The sequence below is a fragment of the Gadus macrocephalus genome, chromosome 13, assembly GCF_031168955.1.
Source record: "Gadus macrocephalus chromosome 13, ASM3116895v1".
NCBI lineage: Eukaryota > Metazoa > Chordata > Actinopteri > Gadiformes > Gadidae > Gadus > Gadus macrocephalus.
This window is the reverse complement of record NC_082394.1, coordinates 18,207,128-18,220,385: the sequence shown is the minus strand read 5'-3', so window position 1 is coordinate 18,220,385 and position 13,258 is coordinate 18,207,128. Positions and strand designations below refer to the sequence as shown.

Genomic DNA, 13,258 nt, shown 5'->3' with positions numbered 1-13,258 from the left:
TCCAATAAAAGTCCCCTGGTAGATTTTTCATACAATAATACGATGATATGTACACCATGGCTACCAGCTCCCAGCAAAGAGCCTGCTGGGCCAGTATCCAGCCAAATGCAATTGCTTTAATTGCATCTTTATTGCATAACCCCCCCCCCCCCCCCCCCCCCCCCCCCCCCCCCCCCCCCCCCCCCCCCCCCCCCCCCCCCCCCCCCCCCCCCCCTTAACGGTCTTCTGAGAGCAGGTTCTAGGCTGCCCTAAAATGGCTTTAAAAACACTCAGAGTAGTCTGAACTAAGTCCGCTGAACGTCATTAGACAGAGTGGCCACAGGCTGATCGAGCCCTGAGTTGCCAAAGTGTTCCGTGAAAGCTCATTGGTCCAGGGCGGGCACTTGGACACAGGACGTTGTTACTTAAGCATCCTTAGAAGGACTATATCATCCTTTAAGTAAGAACAATAGATTTTCTGTTACACACCTCTTTGCACAGGACTTTCTACAAAGAGAAACCTGAGGTAATCGGAATGTCTTTTAAGTGGGTTTCGATGGGCGAAACCTGATCTAACTATGAGGGAACTCAACCTGGCTGAGGCCTCAGGTCTATACACAGGGTGCAACCTCAAAACACTGATGACTTTCACATAACACATGAACACATCCCTTACATGAAAATCTTTGCATTACGACTATACCTCCTCCCGTAAACGTTCAACAACCCCTGAGAAAACACGGCAGCAGCACAACCCCACTCGCCAACATGGAGCCATTGTCCGTCCTTCACATCACAGAGTTTGGATTGCCTCTGCAATATGAGTCACCTAGCTTCGAGGAATACAATACAATATTTCATCCAGCTGCTGAACCAACACATGTACACAAGGACACACTTCTGACCACATCAACGATGGTTATCTCCCAGGAATAAATAACAGACGAATGGACAGGCTGCCAAACTGACAAGACAGGCGACAAGATGAGGTGAGAGAAGCGATGCGTGTAAGACGCCTGGACTGTACAGCAGGACATCTGTCCAGCCCCACGCCCCCGCGTCGTGCATCACCCCCAAAACGCCTCCCTTTTTGCATTTCATAGGACGACATGGTATTTCTCACGATGCCTCCTACCTTCAGCACCGTGTGAGACCTAACCAGCCTAATCACCCATACAAACACAGACACTCCCTTGTACGGTTTGGAGAAAGAAGTCGGTGCCCTAGAGAACAAACCATAGAGGGGTGTCAGTCATTGGTTGTAGCGGCCAGGCGTTGGAGGGGTGAGGAGGGTCTGAGTGGGCTTTTTGCAGGACAGCAGCACTTCACTCTCTGCTGCCTCTACTGCTGCTGCTCAGATCCTAAGGTTCTTCACTATAGGGACTATCCTATAGTAGTTACTATTGTACTACTTTTTTATCTTTTATTGGGCTATTTGCCGATAGTTTATCAGAAGCTTTGATCTAAGGGAATCAGTTAATTTATTTACATAAATGTCATTGTGTCAGGATTTAAGCTCAGGGCTGCTTACATACTCTAGTCGTTGGGATTCAAATCCAGAACCTTTTCCAGGATAAACTGGGTGTCATAAAACACTATCCTGCCCCTGCAATTAATCATTTTATACTGCTCAATTCACGAAAGCCCAGTGTGTAGATGATGCCTGTAGAAATGGCAGAATGATTGAGGAATAGGTGTTGGATAATCTATCTAATTCTAATGAGACCTTGGGGAATCAAACTGACAGTCCATCGATTTTGCCCGATATAGAAAATACCTACTACGGTTGTGTTCTCTCTTTGAAATTCATCATACGTTGAAATTCGAGTTTGGAACTCCTTGTTGTGCAGCAATGGAAATTGTGCCATATCAACAATTTGGGTCGTGGTTGAAAGCTTATCCTTGTGTGAAAGATCTGTTTCACACCAGAATCAACCAATACTCGAAAAATATCACTTGGTCTGTAGTTAGTTTTACATCTAAAACAAGTATGGTCCATACAAACTGGGTTCATTGGTGGGACTGTGGTGGACTAAGTCTGACAGGGCCACAAGTGTGTGGGGGTCATTTTAGAGTCCCGAAAGAGAGAGGGCCTCCTGAAGACATGGATCACAGCTGGCACTCAAAGAAAGCCAAGGGCCTGGCTACTGGGTCTACATCCCAGTCTTCATGCACTGACAGCAGGGGATTACGCATAGCAGGGAGACTAAACACTACCCTCTATTGGATGACTTGGAGATATGCCTTTGGTGATATGCTGTTCCCAGCAGAGTGCTCTGCAATTGTGATTTCAATTTCAAGGCCAAAAGCTCATCTAAAGTGATTACATTTTTCTTAGCCTTGTCTCGATCTTTATGAATGTGGTAAGAGAAAACTGCCCTGTGCTCGAAGTTTGCTGCAGTTGAACAGCCTTAACTTGAGTCGTGTAACAGCTTTAGTAAAAGTTGATGGACAATTCTGGTAGAATTTCCCATGGTGATTTGGTGAGTTTTCCCCCCCAAGATTCCTTCCCTGACCAGCCCTAACCAAGCCAAAGCAGCACCTAAACACAACTCCAACCAAAAACCTCAACCTTTTCTAGTGTATCATTAAAGATATTCTCCCAAAATGTCCATTTCGCTAGTTAGTTAAACTTACAATTATCTTTACTCATAGAGTGATTTCTCTCAAGCACTCTTCCCGAAATTTCCAATGCTATTAGTTCTTGAAGTCCATCATGATAATAGGCTGAAGAAGAAAAAAGGATAAACCAATTAGCTTGATTTGTTATGCAATACTCCTCGCCAATCTTTAATTTCTTCTCCTTTACGACGTCCTACTCGTGGGATCAGTGGACCAGCATGGGGCCCATTCATGACTTTGATAAAACTACACAGGCAGCACAGAGTGGGCCAAGTCTTCTCACATTTAACAAACAGGCTTAGAAATTAATAAACTTGGTACACACGTTCAAACTGTCATGGTGATTGGGGAACTGCAAGAAGCCCCGTACGGCTCCCCCTGAAATTTTCATTTCAATTGAGTTGATGAGTCCTCCGGCCATGCTTTGGAAAAACGGTGCTACAGGTTCATGCTTTAACTGCATGGGGACTACCAGCTATATTACAGAGCCAGATGGCCTGCCAGAGATTATATTGCAGGGAGTTTTGGGGAATTTACTATTATGTCAGTCTCCCGGGCTTGGTATAGTAGTAGATTAAAGTTTGGGGCCAAAGCACAGATTCTGCTGATTCGGCATTGATCACTGCAATGCACAATAACTGTTGGTAATTGTGCAGGTGAGGTGAGGTAGAAAGGTCAGAGGTCATCCTTTCATGTGTGTGCAGCAAACAAACAGTGAGAAGATGAAACCTAATTGTTATGACATTAAGACGGCCGGACAGAAACATGTCCGGTCATGCCGAGAAGGTTTGCTTTTTCTGTAGTGGCGAGTCTTGATCATGACCAATCAGCACATTGTGTGAACGAGATGAAAGAAAGTGTAAGACAGTCAAGAGCAAGACCTGCAGCTGGGCAACCAATCAACATCCTGTGTTCATATTGTGCACAAAGGCCTGAGCCTGTGTGAAATACCAGCTCAAAGGAAATACACTATAATTTATCATTAGATTTACTATTGCAATAAATCAAGTGTTATAGAAGAAAAATGCCCAGCCATTTTAAATCTTGTTCTCATCTCGGTGAACAATAACTTAAACTGAAAAGGATTGGATATTATGAGGTTATGATTTTGTGGTTGCCGCACAATTATCTTGCTTGCGTTTGTGAGTATGCGTTTGTGTGTGTCTGTGTGCGCTAATCTTATCAATGCACTTTATGTACAGGACTCCTCATTATATATTTAAAGAGCCAGTTTCACTAACAGGTGTGAGGGCAAATAGTCATTACAAGCTCAGTAAAAATCCAACCGTCACCATCACAAGTGGGATTTTCCAAAAAGAAGTAAAATGGAGAGGTCAAGTCCAGCCCTCACACCCAGTGCTAAAATATGAATATGAAATAAATCATTTGATGCAGAGGAGCCGCATATGGTTTTAAATCCCCCAAGTGACCCACCATCTTATTTCCCCAGAGATGGAACTTCAAAGTGTTCAAACGAGGCCTCCTGCGGTCCCCCCCAGCGTGGAACGGTCTGAATCCCCCGTTGTTTCCCTACCGATCATGTGAGCAAATTTCAGCAGTCGAGAGACACCGCCTGTCGGCTGATATTTTAAGCCGAATTAAAGATTCACCTTTTAGGTTATGGGTGCCGAGAAGGAGCAGTCTGAGAAGGTCATGGACTCTTTTAGCTATTACTATTTGTCGATTGACTATTTGCCTTAAAAGTCAAATATAGTCTTATAAATAGCTAGAAGGGATCAACAGATGTAGGGTGACATTTCGTATTTTTCTATTTTTGAATAGGTTACGAATTGGCAACGTTTTTTGCTTGTGTATTTCATTAGCCTAGGAACCAGGAAAATCTGCCAACACATGTTTTATTTGCTCTGGCATATGCGTCTGGCCCCCATCCCATTCTGCGCATGTTGATAACGCCCCTTGGAAATCTAAAATTAACCGAGAGGTTCCAGACTAAACGGACACACAAACACGCACTTGGTTGACGACAAAGCATCCCAATACCAGAGCAGGGCATACATTCTTGGCATGGGCAGGCCCAGTAGAAATCAAGCCCCGTTAACCGTGTTTGCAGTGTTCATTGCATATTTTACCAACGGGGCTGGTTTTCTCACAAAACACTAGAGCACTATGCAAGACTGTCCAAAAACAGTTGATGGAATTGGACGGGGGGGGGGCATTTAACTGTGACAGGAATAATGCTTGTTGCATCCATTTACGAATTAACCTGCTGTTACCAGCAAGACGATCGCGTCACTGAGCTTATGCAGTCAGTCAGGTGAAATGAATAATCACACCTTTCAAAAGGTTACCCCAGCATGAGAGAAGAACAGTGATTCAGCGTTCCAGGACACAGCTTCTGACCCGGAGTGCTGTATGTAAAAGAGCGTCACATTATGGGCAAGCATGACAAGTATTAAAAATGTTAACATTTATTGCTGTTTCTGAATACCACATTGAAATCAGGAGCATTCAGAGTATACACAGAAATTATACTATTATATATGGTTTCACAAAGGCAGTGAACACATACCGTATTACAATCTACAAAAATCTACTTTACAGAAATTTAAAATTCTAAATATCAAAAAGGTACAGCTGCAGAAACAGGCGTGGAACTGTAACCAGTGACTGCTCTGGATATCCGTGTGTGAGAATAACATGGGGACATCACAAATACAAAGTAAGCAGAAAGTCCTCTTTGTACGTACAGCTGGCTTTGGACATTAGAACGGGCAGACAAAAATAACAATAATAAAAATAAAACACTACAAAAAAAGAAATGATCCGATAAATTATAATTATAGGGTTGGGGGGGGATCTTTGCATTCAAAAATGTATATACCTTACAACAGAGGCCTGCCAAGGGCATTTCAGTAGCATTCTTCAGTGGGGGTTGGATTACGGATCATTGACAAACATAGGGGTAGTTATGTGTAAAAAGGACACGATGTGGGAGGTAGGGAAATGCGTCTTCCGGAAATATATATATATTCATAAAAAAAAAATGCATCCTCAAGTGATGATGGCACTTGAGGGAAGCCTGTGTTGGTGCCGTGTGCTTCAGTCAGGAACAGTTGATGGTGCTAGTAAATCTTTCCTGTAAGCTCAAACTGCAGTGATGGCTGGAGTGGGGTCTGTTCCCGTCCTGTGGCCCGCTAACCAAGTCGAAGTCTTCAAAAACTGACCTCTTCCATTTCTTTCGGTCCAAAAACAGCAGGACCGCTTAAAGATGGTGGGTGGGGGGGGAGAAAAGGATAAAAGTAGCAGAATAACACGGTATCCGAACTGCCCAGTGTTGAAACGACGACAACAAGAAGATAGCTATCCAAGGGAGTCAAGGTTGTCAGAACGCACAGCTCAGAGACAAATGACCTTCAGGAAATTTTTAAATGAACAGAAGCAGTAAGAATAATTATATATATATGTATAGAAAAAAAGAAAAAACTTTCCGGTAAAAAAATAAAATTAAAATAAAAAGGAAAAGAAAATCAAAACCAAAATTGTATTTGTATGCCCACATTAATGCCAGGCTGCATTTTGGAGGGCACGCCCACAAAAGCAAGACACAACGTTTGTCTCAATTAGCAGACAAACTGTCCCTCATCCCACGCTGGACTCATGGACTCAGGGTGGATGTTTTTTGTGAATGGTCTCGGGTTCAGGAGTCTAGTCTAGTCCTGGTCCATGGGCTCGTCACTGGTCCCAGTGTTCAAGCCGGCGCCCTCTGTGGCGCCCTCTGTAGGGGTCTCCGGTGTACTGCTGGAGGGAGCGGGGGCTCCCTCCTCTCGGACCTCGGCGCTGCTCTCCTCGACCACGCTGCTACTACTGCTGCTACTGCTGCTGGTGGTGGTGGTGCTGCTGCTGCTGACCGGGTCGCTGGCGCCGTCGTCGCTGTCCCTGCTGGTGTCGGGCCCCTCCTCCGGGGTGCCGGCCGGGGCCTGCTGCTCCGTCTGGTCCATGTCGCTGCTGCCTTCCTCCTGGGAGCCACACGGCACCTCCCTCTCCGCCTGCTCCTCGTGGCCCGGGTCGGCGGGCATCTCCGCCTGCGTGCTGCTGCTGGGCTCTGGGGGACAGACGGGTTCAGGGGTTGGACCACTGTGGGGTCATAACTCAGACTTACACACTGGGGAAGATGCTGGTGACCCAAAGGGGACTTTGTTTCACGAGTCCCAGGCTACTAACTAAACCCCGGCCTCACTAGGTGATCTTATCAGTGTACATCATTAACTAGGGCGGTCAAGGTCAGTTGGTTGGTCAATATGCACTTGTTTGACCAAATTGTGGTCAGACAATTGCTGGAGTTTCTTTCATCAGGATAGAAGACACTTTCTAATTCATTCATTTCAGGTAACATTTGAGTGATAAGCTGTATTGTGTAAGAAATAGTTTTTAAGATTCCGTTACAATAATCATATGGTTTGACAGGGCGTTCTACATACCCCAGTTTCCATAACTTTTAACTCATCCAGCTTAAGGAAACACTGCTAGTCCTAACTACTGAACATTTACTCGCCTCCAACCTAATGAAAAACCGGTTGCTAAAAATGAGTTACATCAGCAACGTAGCCCTAAAAATAACAAACGCTTTGGTGTGTTAATCAGGTCTTCTTTTATATCTAGCAACATTCAGCCACTTAATCATTTGTACAAAAGTAAATAACATCTACTTAAATAGGTAGCTGTTGGCGTGCCATCTACCTCAGAATGGGTCAAACTCAATAGAACCACCATACCTTGTTCTTCGATGGAGCCCGCACTGCTGGAGGCCACGTTGTCCTCCTCCTCCTCCTCCTCTTCATCCTTCTCCTGCACCATGGCCTCGGCCTCCTTCGAGGAGCATCCCGATGTGTGCAGCTCTCTCAGCGTGTCCGACTCCTGCTCGTCGTCCTCCTCGTCCTCGTCTTCGTCGTCGTCGTACTCCTCCTCCTTGTTGTTGAACTTTAGCCTCTTCACCTCGTGCTGCTCTGACTCCATGTCCTCCTCGTCGTCGTCTTCGTCCTGGTGCTTGTTCTTCACCGAGCTGCCCAGGCTGCCCGACTCCGACACCTCACTAGAAAACATATTCCAAAAACGGGTTTGAGCCAGAAGGTACAAATGACTACAGGCATACAGAGGGGTGTTTCTGATTGATCATCATAATAAACAACGTGTCACCGGGTATAACCATCTGCCGAGTGGTTAAGCAGCGATAAGACAATTATTTGAAAAGAGAAGGAGGCACAGCCCTAACAGACAGGAGGCCGCGTTGGACTTGACTTTCAGTTTGGATTCAAGGCAGTGCACTTATGTTGGAAATGAGTTGCTAGGATGATATGAAATTCATTTGAAAACACAGAGCCGGCCCGTTTCTTTGGGGAAGACACTTCCAAGATAATCATTAACGGTTACGGCACATCTGGGACCCATTTCAAAAATAACAAATCTTCAACTTGATTTTACTTGATAATCAAGAGCCAGTGGCTCATTATTGTAATCAAGTGTCTCCAGTAAAGTGCTGTATAAAGAATGAATTGTCTTAAAATAATCCACAAGGTATTTGGGGGGAAATATTTCCACAGAAATGTAGAATTTCACTATTCCAAAGTCATTAACAGTAGGTATGCTTAAGACATGCAGGTATGGCCGATTGAAACAATGTTACCATAGCAAAGTCACAGCAAGATTCCGAACCATGTTCGGGTAAATAACGAAATTCACTTATTCACTTATTTAAATTTCAACCTTATCTAGCCAAGTATTTGAAGGATAAAGCAGGATGAAAAGATCATAGCTCAAGGCGACTAAAATGCTCTGTCAACATCGTGAGTTTAGAAAATATTAGCATCCTGTGCATTATTTAAACGAATCAAACCGGATATGGAGGCCACTGTAGACAATATTAGAGTGACTTCCAGCCAAACTAAATTAAAGGCTACCAGTGTTGTCATTACCTGGACTCTTTGTCGTCCTCCTGGTCTGGTTCCGAGTCCTTGTTGTCTGTGCTGTCTGGCAGACCGTTGGCTGCTAGTGAGCTGGCCAGCGACATCTTCGGTCGGTTCAGTGGTCGCGGAGTCCCTGGTCCGTTCACTTTCCTGACAAATGCAACAGTAGAAAACACAAATAGTTCAATAGAATTGCATAACAGTCTAATAAAGGCACATAAAAAATAAAACAAGAAGTCTTTATCAGAGTCTGAGAAACCAATGGAAATGTATATCATTGAGGATATGAACTATTGTTGTGTTCTGGATGAAGCAATTATGGCCATTATGGCCCAATTCTTTTTAATCATTGATCAAACTTTTTAATATATCACTGATAGTTGGAGCAGTGTGTGCAAGTGTTCTAGGGGTACCAAACTAACCAACATACAAAAAAAAAAGCCATGTCTCTCAATTAAGGTACAGATCTTGTCATCAAGATTACCTCTCTGAGAAGGCCGACGTGTTCCCAGGAAGCATCACTCCATTCATTCTACTGATTCCACTGCAGCCATTTTTCCTGCAACAATTTGCTTGTTAAATTACCTCCATGATTGGCTACCCACAAGTCCATTATCATGTCCTCAAATTCACCAGAAGGGATATTAAACACCACTTACTCTGAGGTCGGATGGACACAGCTAACCACCATTACATTCTGCACACAAACATGAGCGGACAAGGTTTCAGATAAGATCAAGAAGGCAATTTATATAGCGCTATTTGTTGAAAAAAACCTAATACTAATCAAATGTTTAGCACACAATTTTTTAAAAAGCAAAGATACATTTCAGATGCACAATTACAAGATGACAGGATAACAAAGACAGGATAACAAATATTTGAATAATAAAAAGGCTGAAGAGGGCACACACCTTCTCTATACCTCGGAGGAACTTATCTGTTCCTGTGTAGTTCCTCTTGGGCTCTGTGAGAAGTTCACACAAGCGCTGGATGGTGAATGGGATTCTGGAAGCAGACAACAGGCAAGCCATTACAGACATGAAGAAAACCCTCCATTGTTTGCTCAAAAATGCGACGCTAAATGACCAAATCAGGAAGTAGTGGGTGACATCCATTTTTTTATATTTGAGAATGAAATTCAACAATGGATCTTTAGTTGGAATACAGATAACAAAAACGTGTGGCTTTAGGGGAAAAAAAAAATCAGATTTTCCATCATACTGCTTAGAATTAAGGTTGTATATTAAGCTAGCCTATAGCATATAAATAATTCTGTGTGTTCAAGGTTCGAGACTATTCCCCTTCTCCTCCACTTAAAGAGTTTCAACACATTCTCAAGTCTCTGGCTTCTTTAACCTCTACTTTGAGTGTTTGGCAGATAAAGAGCAGTAACAGTTGGTTATGATGGTTGGTCTGGTCTAGATTGAACATTAAAGAGGAACGAGTGGCACCATTTCTTTAAAAGAGGTTCAATCATAAGGCTTCGTATGACGTTTGGAAACGATAAATATACCAAGTGAAAGAGGTCAAAACCTTGAGAGACTCCGGCAGAGACATAAAAGCCAATTAAATAACCAATCACATCTCACAACACAGATCTGGTAGGAGGTGCAAGACTCAAAATGTACAGCAGACATAGCACTTGGTTCCAACCCACGGTCACGTAAATAAACAACTAGCATTAAAGTGTCTTTTAAGTGTTTTTCTTTTAAAGCCATTGCTGAACTGAATAGAATTTATTCTCTCCCAATCTGAACTACCCAGGAACTAAGGCAAGTAAAATTCAGTAATCTTTAAAGAAAGTTATCTATGCTATAAACAAGTTGATAATATTAAGCAAAACATCTTGCTTGTAGTACTTTTACAGTGTTTCCCCCAGCACTGTATGGTTAAGCTTCAACAATAGGGCCCCGCCTTGACTACCAATGTATAAAAAAATATATATTTATAAAATATATATATATATATATATATATATATATATATATATATATATATATATATATATATAATGCATTAACAAAGTAGAAATCTCTCTTAGGGAAAGAAAAAATAAAGATAAATAACGCATTAGGAACAGTGGTCGTGTCATAAAGCTTTTTGAATGGAATTGAAACAGAGAAGACACTTTCTGGGGGAAACACTGTTTTAAATAAGCATTTAATTAAAAAAGCACCCAAAACCAAACACTGATAGCCACTTTAAACAACCAGCTGCCCTACCATCACTTAATATTACGCATGCACAAACTAGCACAGACGACTGCCAACTCCTAAATACATGTCTCAGTGTAGTGTACAATTACCATGCAGAAATGGACGCGAGCGGCTTTGTACCTACCCATTATATGCCTTCACTATCTTCAGTATCCTCTCCTTCATATCCTCAAATGGGATGGACTCCACATTGGGGTTGGCAGGGCCTCTCTGTTCGGGTACCGAGGCCATGAAGTCCTCCATGACCTTCTCCAACTTGAACAGGAAGTAGTTCTTGAACTGAGGCCATTGAACCCTGGAGGAGAATGGTATAGACAAAGGGGACTTGAAGACCCCCTTTCTAATGTTTGCATAGAGTTTTTGGTAAAAGTTGCTCTTAGAATGCTACCCCCACATCTAGTATCAAATGTTGATTGGATGATCTTGTTTGTCTGACATAGCCAGACAAACTATTTATAGCACATTTTGAAAAGTGATTTAGTGAAGATTTCAAACCGAATCATGTTACATGATGCCCCCTTTGTATATTATTTTACAGAGGGGTCACAATGAGGAATTTTAGTCTAGAAGATGCCCCACAACCTCTAGTGAGCCGGTAAACACTGCGTGTAAAAATGTCGTCAGACATGTAGGATAGACCATTGAACCACTATTTGTGCATTAAACACTGCCTTCAGGAAGTGCATAACAAACCAGCAAACGGCAAGCGTTAACATAGCACATTCAAATTTTCATATGTAGAGTGCTTGTCTAAAACCATGTTTTACTTACTACGCTATACAAACCAAAACAATTGAGGCAAAACCATGTTTCTATGTATACCAGCAAACATTTTGGAATAGTTTCTATAAAAAGGAAACCTGTTTTATTATAATTGAACAACAAATGTTACACATTAAGAAATGCTATAGATTGCTCAATATTAACACTGACCTTGTCATTTTAAGTTTGTGGTCATCAACAGGTAGTCTTGTCAATGATGTTAGCAGGACTGTAGTCACTTAATTTTTCTTTGCTCATAAAAATCCTAATGTAAGTATCAAATGTTACAAGACACAGTTGTGGAAATGTAAATACTTACAGGGTCTCTCCGGTCTTGGCGATATGGCAAAGAAACTGCTCCAGAAGAGGAAAGCTCTCTTGCTTTCCTTTCTTATCGAAGTCTGCAGAGTGCAAATAAATACATAAGCCAAAATGTTAGAAAATAAAGAGCCAATTGCACTCGATATACAAGTACATGTTTTAAATTGTTCATATGAAATGCATCTATAACCGTTTCAGGCGAAATGTAGGTGGTTTTAAGGAGTCACTCAAACAGCTATTATAACATGAATGGCAGGGTATTATGCAGGATTGCTAAATAACCAGGTAGTGCTCATTTCATTGATGGTTTAATAGTACCGGTGACACATTACAGGCTGTTGTAGTAACTGCTAGATTTCGGTTAGTAGTACATCTAGTTAACTAAAGGTCGGTATTCTGATTGTTTTAGCTGGCTAGGAAGATAGCTAAATCAACTGGTTTAGCCGGCCAGCAGTAATGCCCAATAAAGTGTAAAATAGACGACAACCGTCAGGGTCTGCCACTCGTCAACCGAAGAGTACTAATGTCACATTTCTTAAGCGGTCGAGGTCGTTCAATTCACGACAGGAATGATGATATTCACAGGGAAAGCCGATTTTTCTTTTCACCAAAAAGCGTTAGCTACATAGCCTAGGAGGCTAATATCACTGGGTTGTTTCCGTAAAAGGGCTCGTGAATTAGCCTTAGCATTAGCCTGACACTGTGTAGCCACTAGCCAAGCAGCTCGGCTAGCTAACACCACTAGCCTGCAAGCTAAAACATTCGTACTTTTTCCCCTATAGGTTTATCCATCATAGCAAACCCCAAAATACGAGTCACCGGACACAACATCTACCGATGTTGTTTCTAATGACCTTTCAGCGCTTCCTGAAGTGAGTCAATGTCCATCATGTCGTCGCCCCCTGACAATGTTCTGGATGCAGACGGCACACTGGCGGCTAGCGGTTAGCTGCTGGCTGCTCCGAGTGGAAGAGGAAGGAGCATTTTAATATGGCGCTAGTGAGGTCACTGCCTGTGCACTCACACAGTTCTCCCACCTTATAGTAAACACAGATACGGGCTCTTTTAATACACGCTATGTTATATAAAAGTATCTCATTTAACTAAGGTATTGTCATTTTGTAATGGTGTTTGGATACGTTCATGGTTATCTACGGTCGAACTATTTGATCTCTCTCTCGCTCTCTCTCTCTCTCTCTCGCCCCCTCTATTAATTAATTAATAAGTCCATTCAGAAGTTCACTGAGAACCACTTTGATCTTTAAATGTAAAACGGGCTTTAATTTCGCCATGAAATAAGTAACTGTGAATCCATTGACTGGATTAATTAAAAGGTCCTTCCTGCCGCAAGAGGGCACGAACTTGTTCAACTGTCGTGCCCGGGGCCTCCACCAAAGTAAAGTTGGTTGGGCCAACTGACAATAAATCAGAGTC

General features: G+C 42.7%; 1 protein-coding gene across 1 annotated transcript; it reads right to left on the bottom strand.

The window, feature by feature from the left end:
• Window positions 1-5,012: 5,012 nt before the first annotated feature.
• ppp4r2b (protein phosphatase 4, regulatory subunit 2b) lies at window positions 5,013-12,839 on the bottom strand. The gene is made up of 9 exons (XM_060069271.1): window positions 12,679-12,839; window positions 11,823-11,904; window positions 10,866-11,036; window positions 9,437-9,530; window positions 9,182-9,219; window positions 9,007-9,081; window positions 8,532-8,672; window positions 7,335-7,651; window positions 5,013-6,664 (listed from the first exon to the last, which is right to left on the bottom strand). Exons 1-9 carry the CDS (start codon window positions 12,713-12,715, stop codon window positions 6,273-6,275), a joined length of 1,347 nt encoding a protein of 448 aa, XP_059925254.1. The 5' UTR covers window positions 12,716-12,839; the 3' UTR covers window positions 5,013-6,272.
• Window positions 12,840-13,258: the final 419 nt, after the last annotated feature.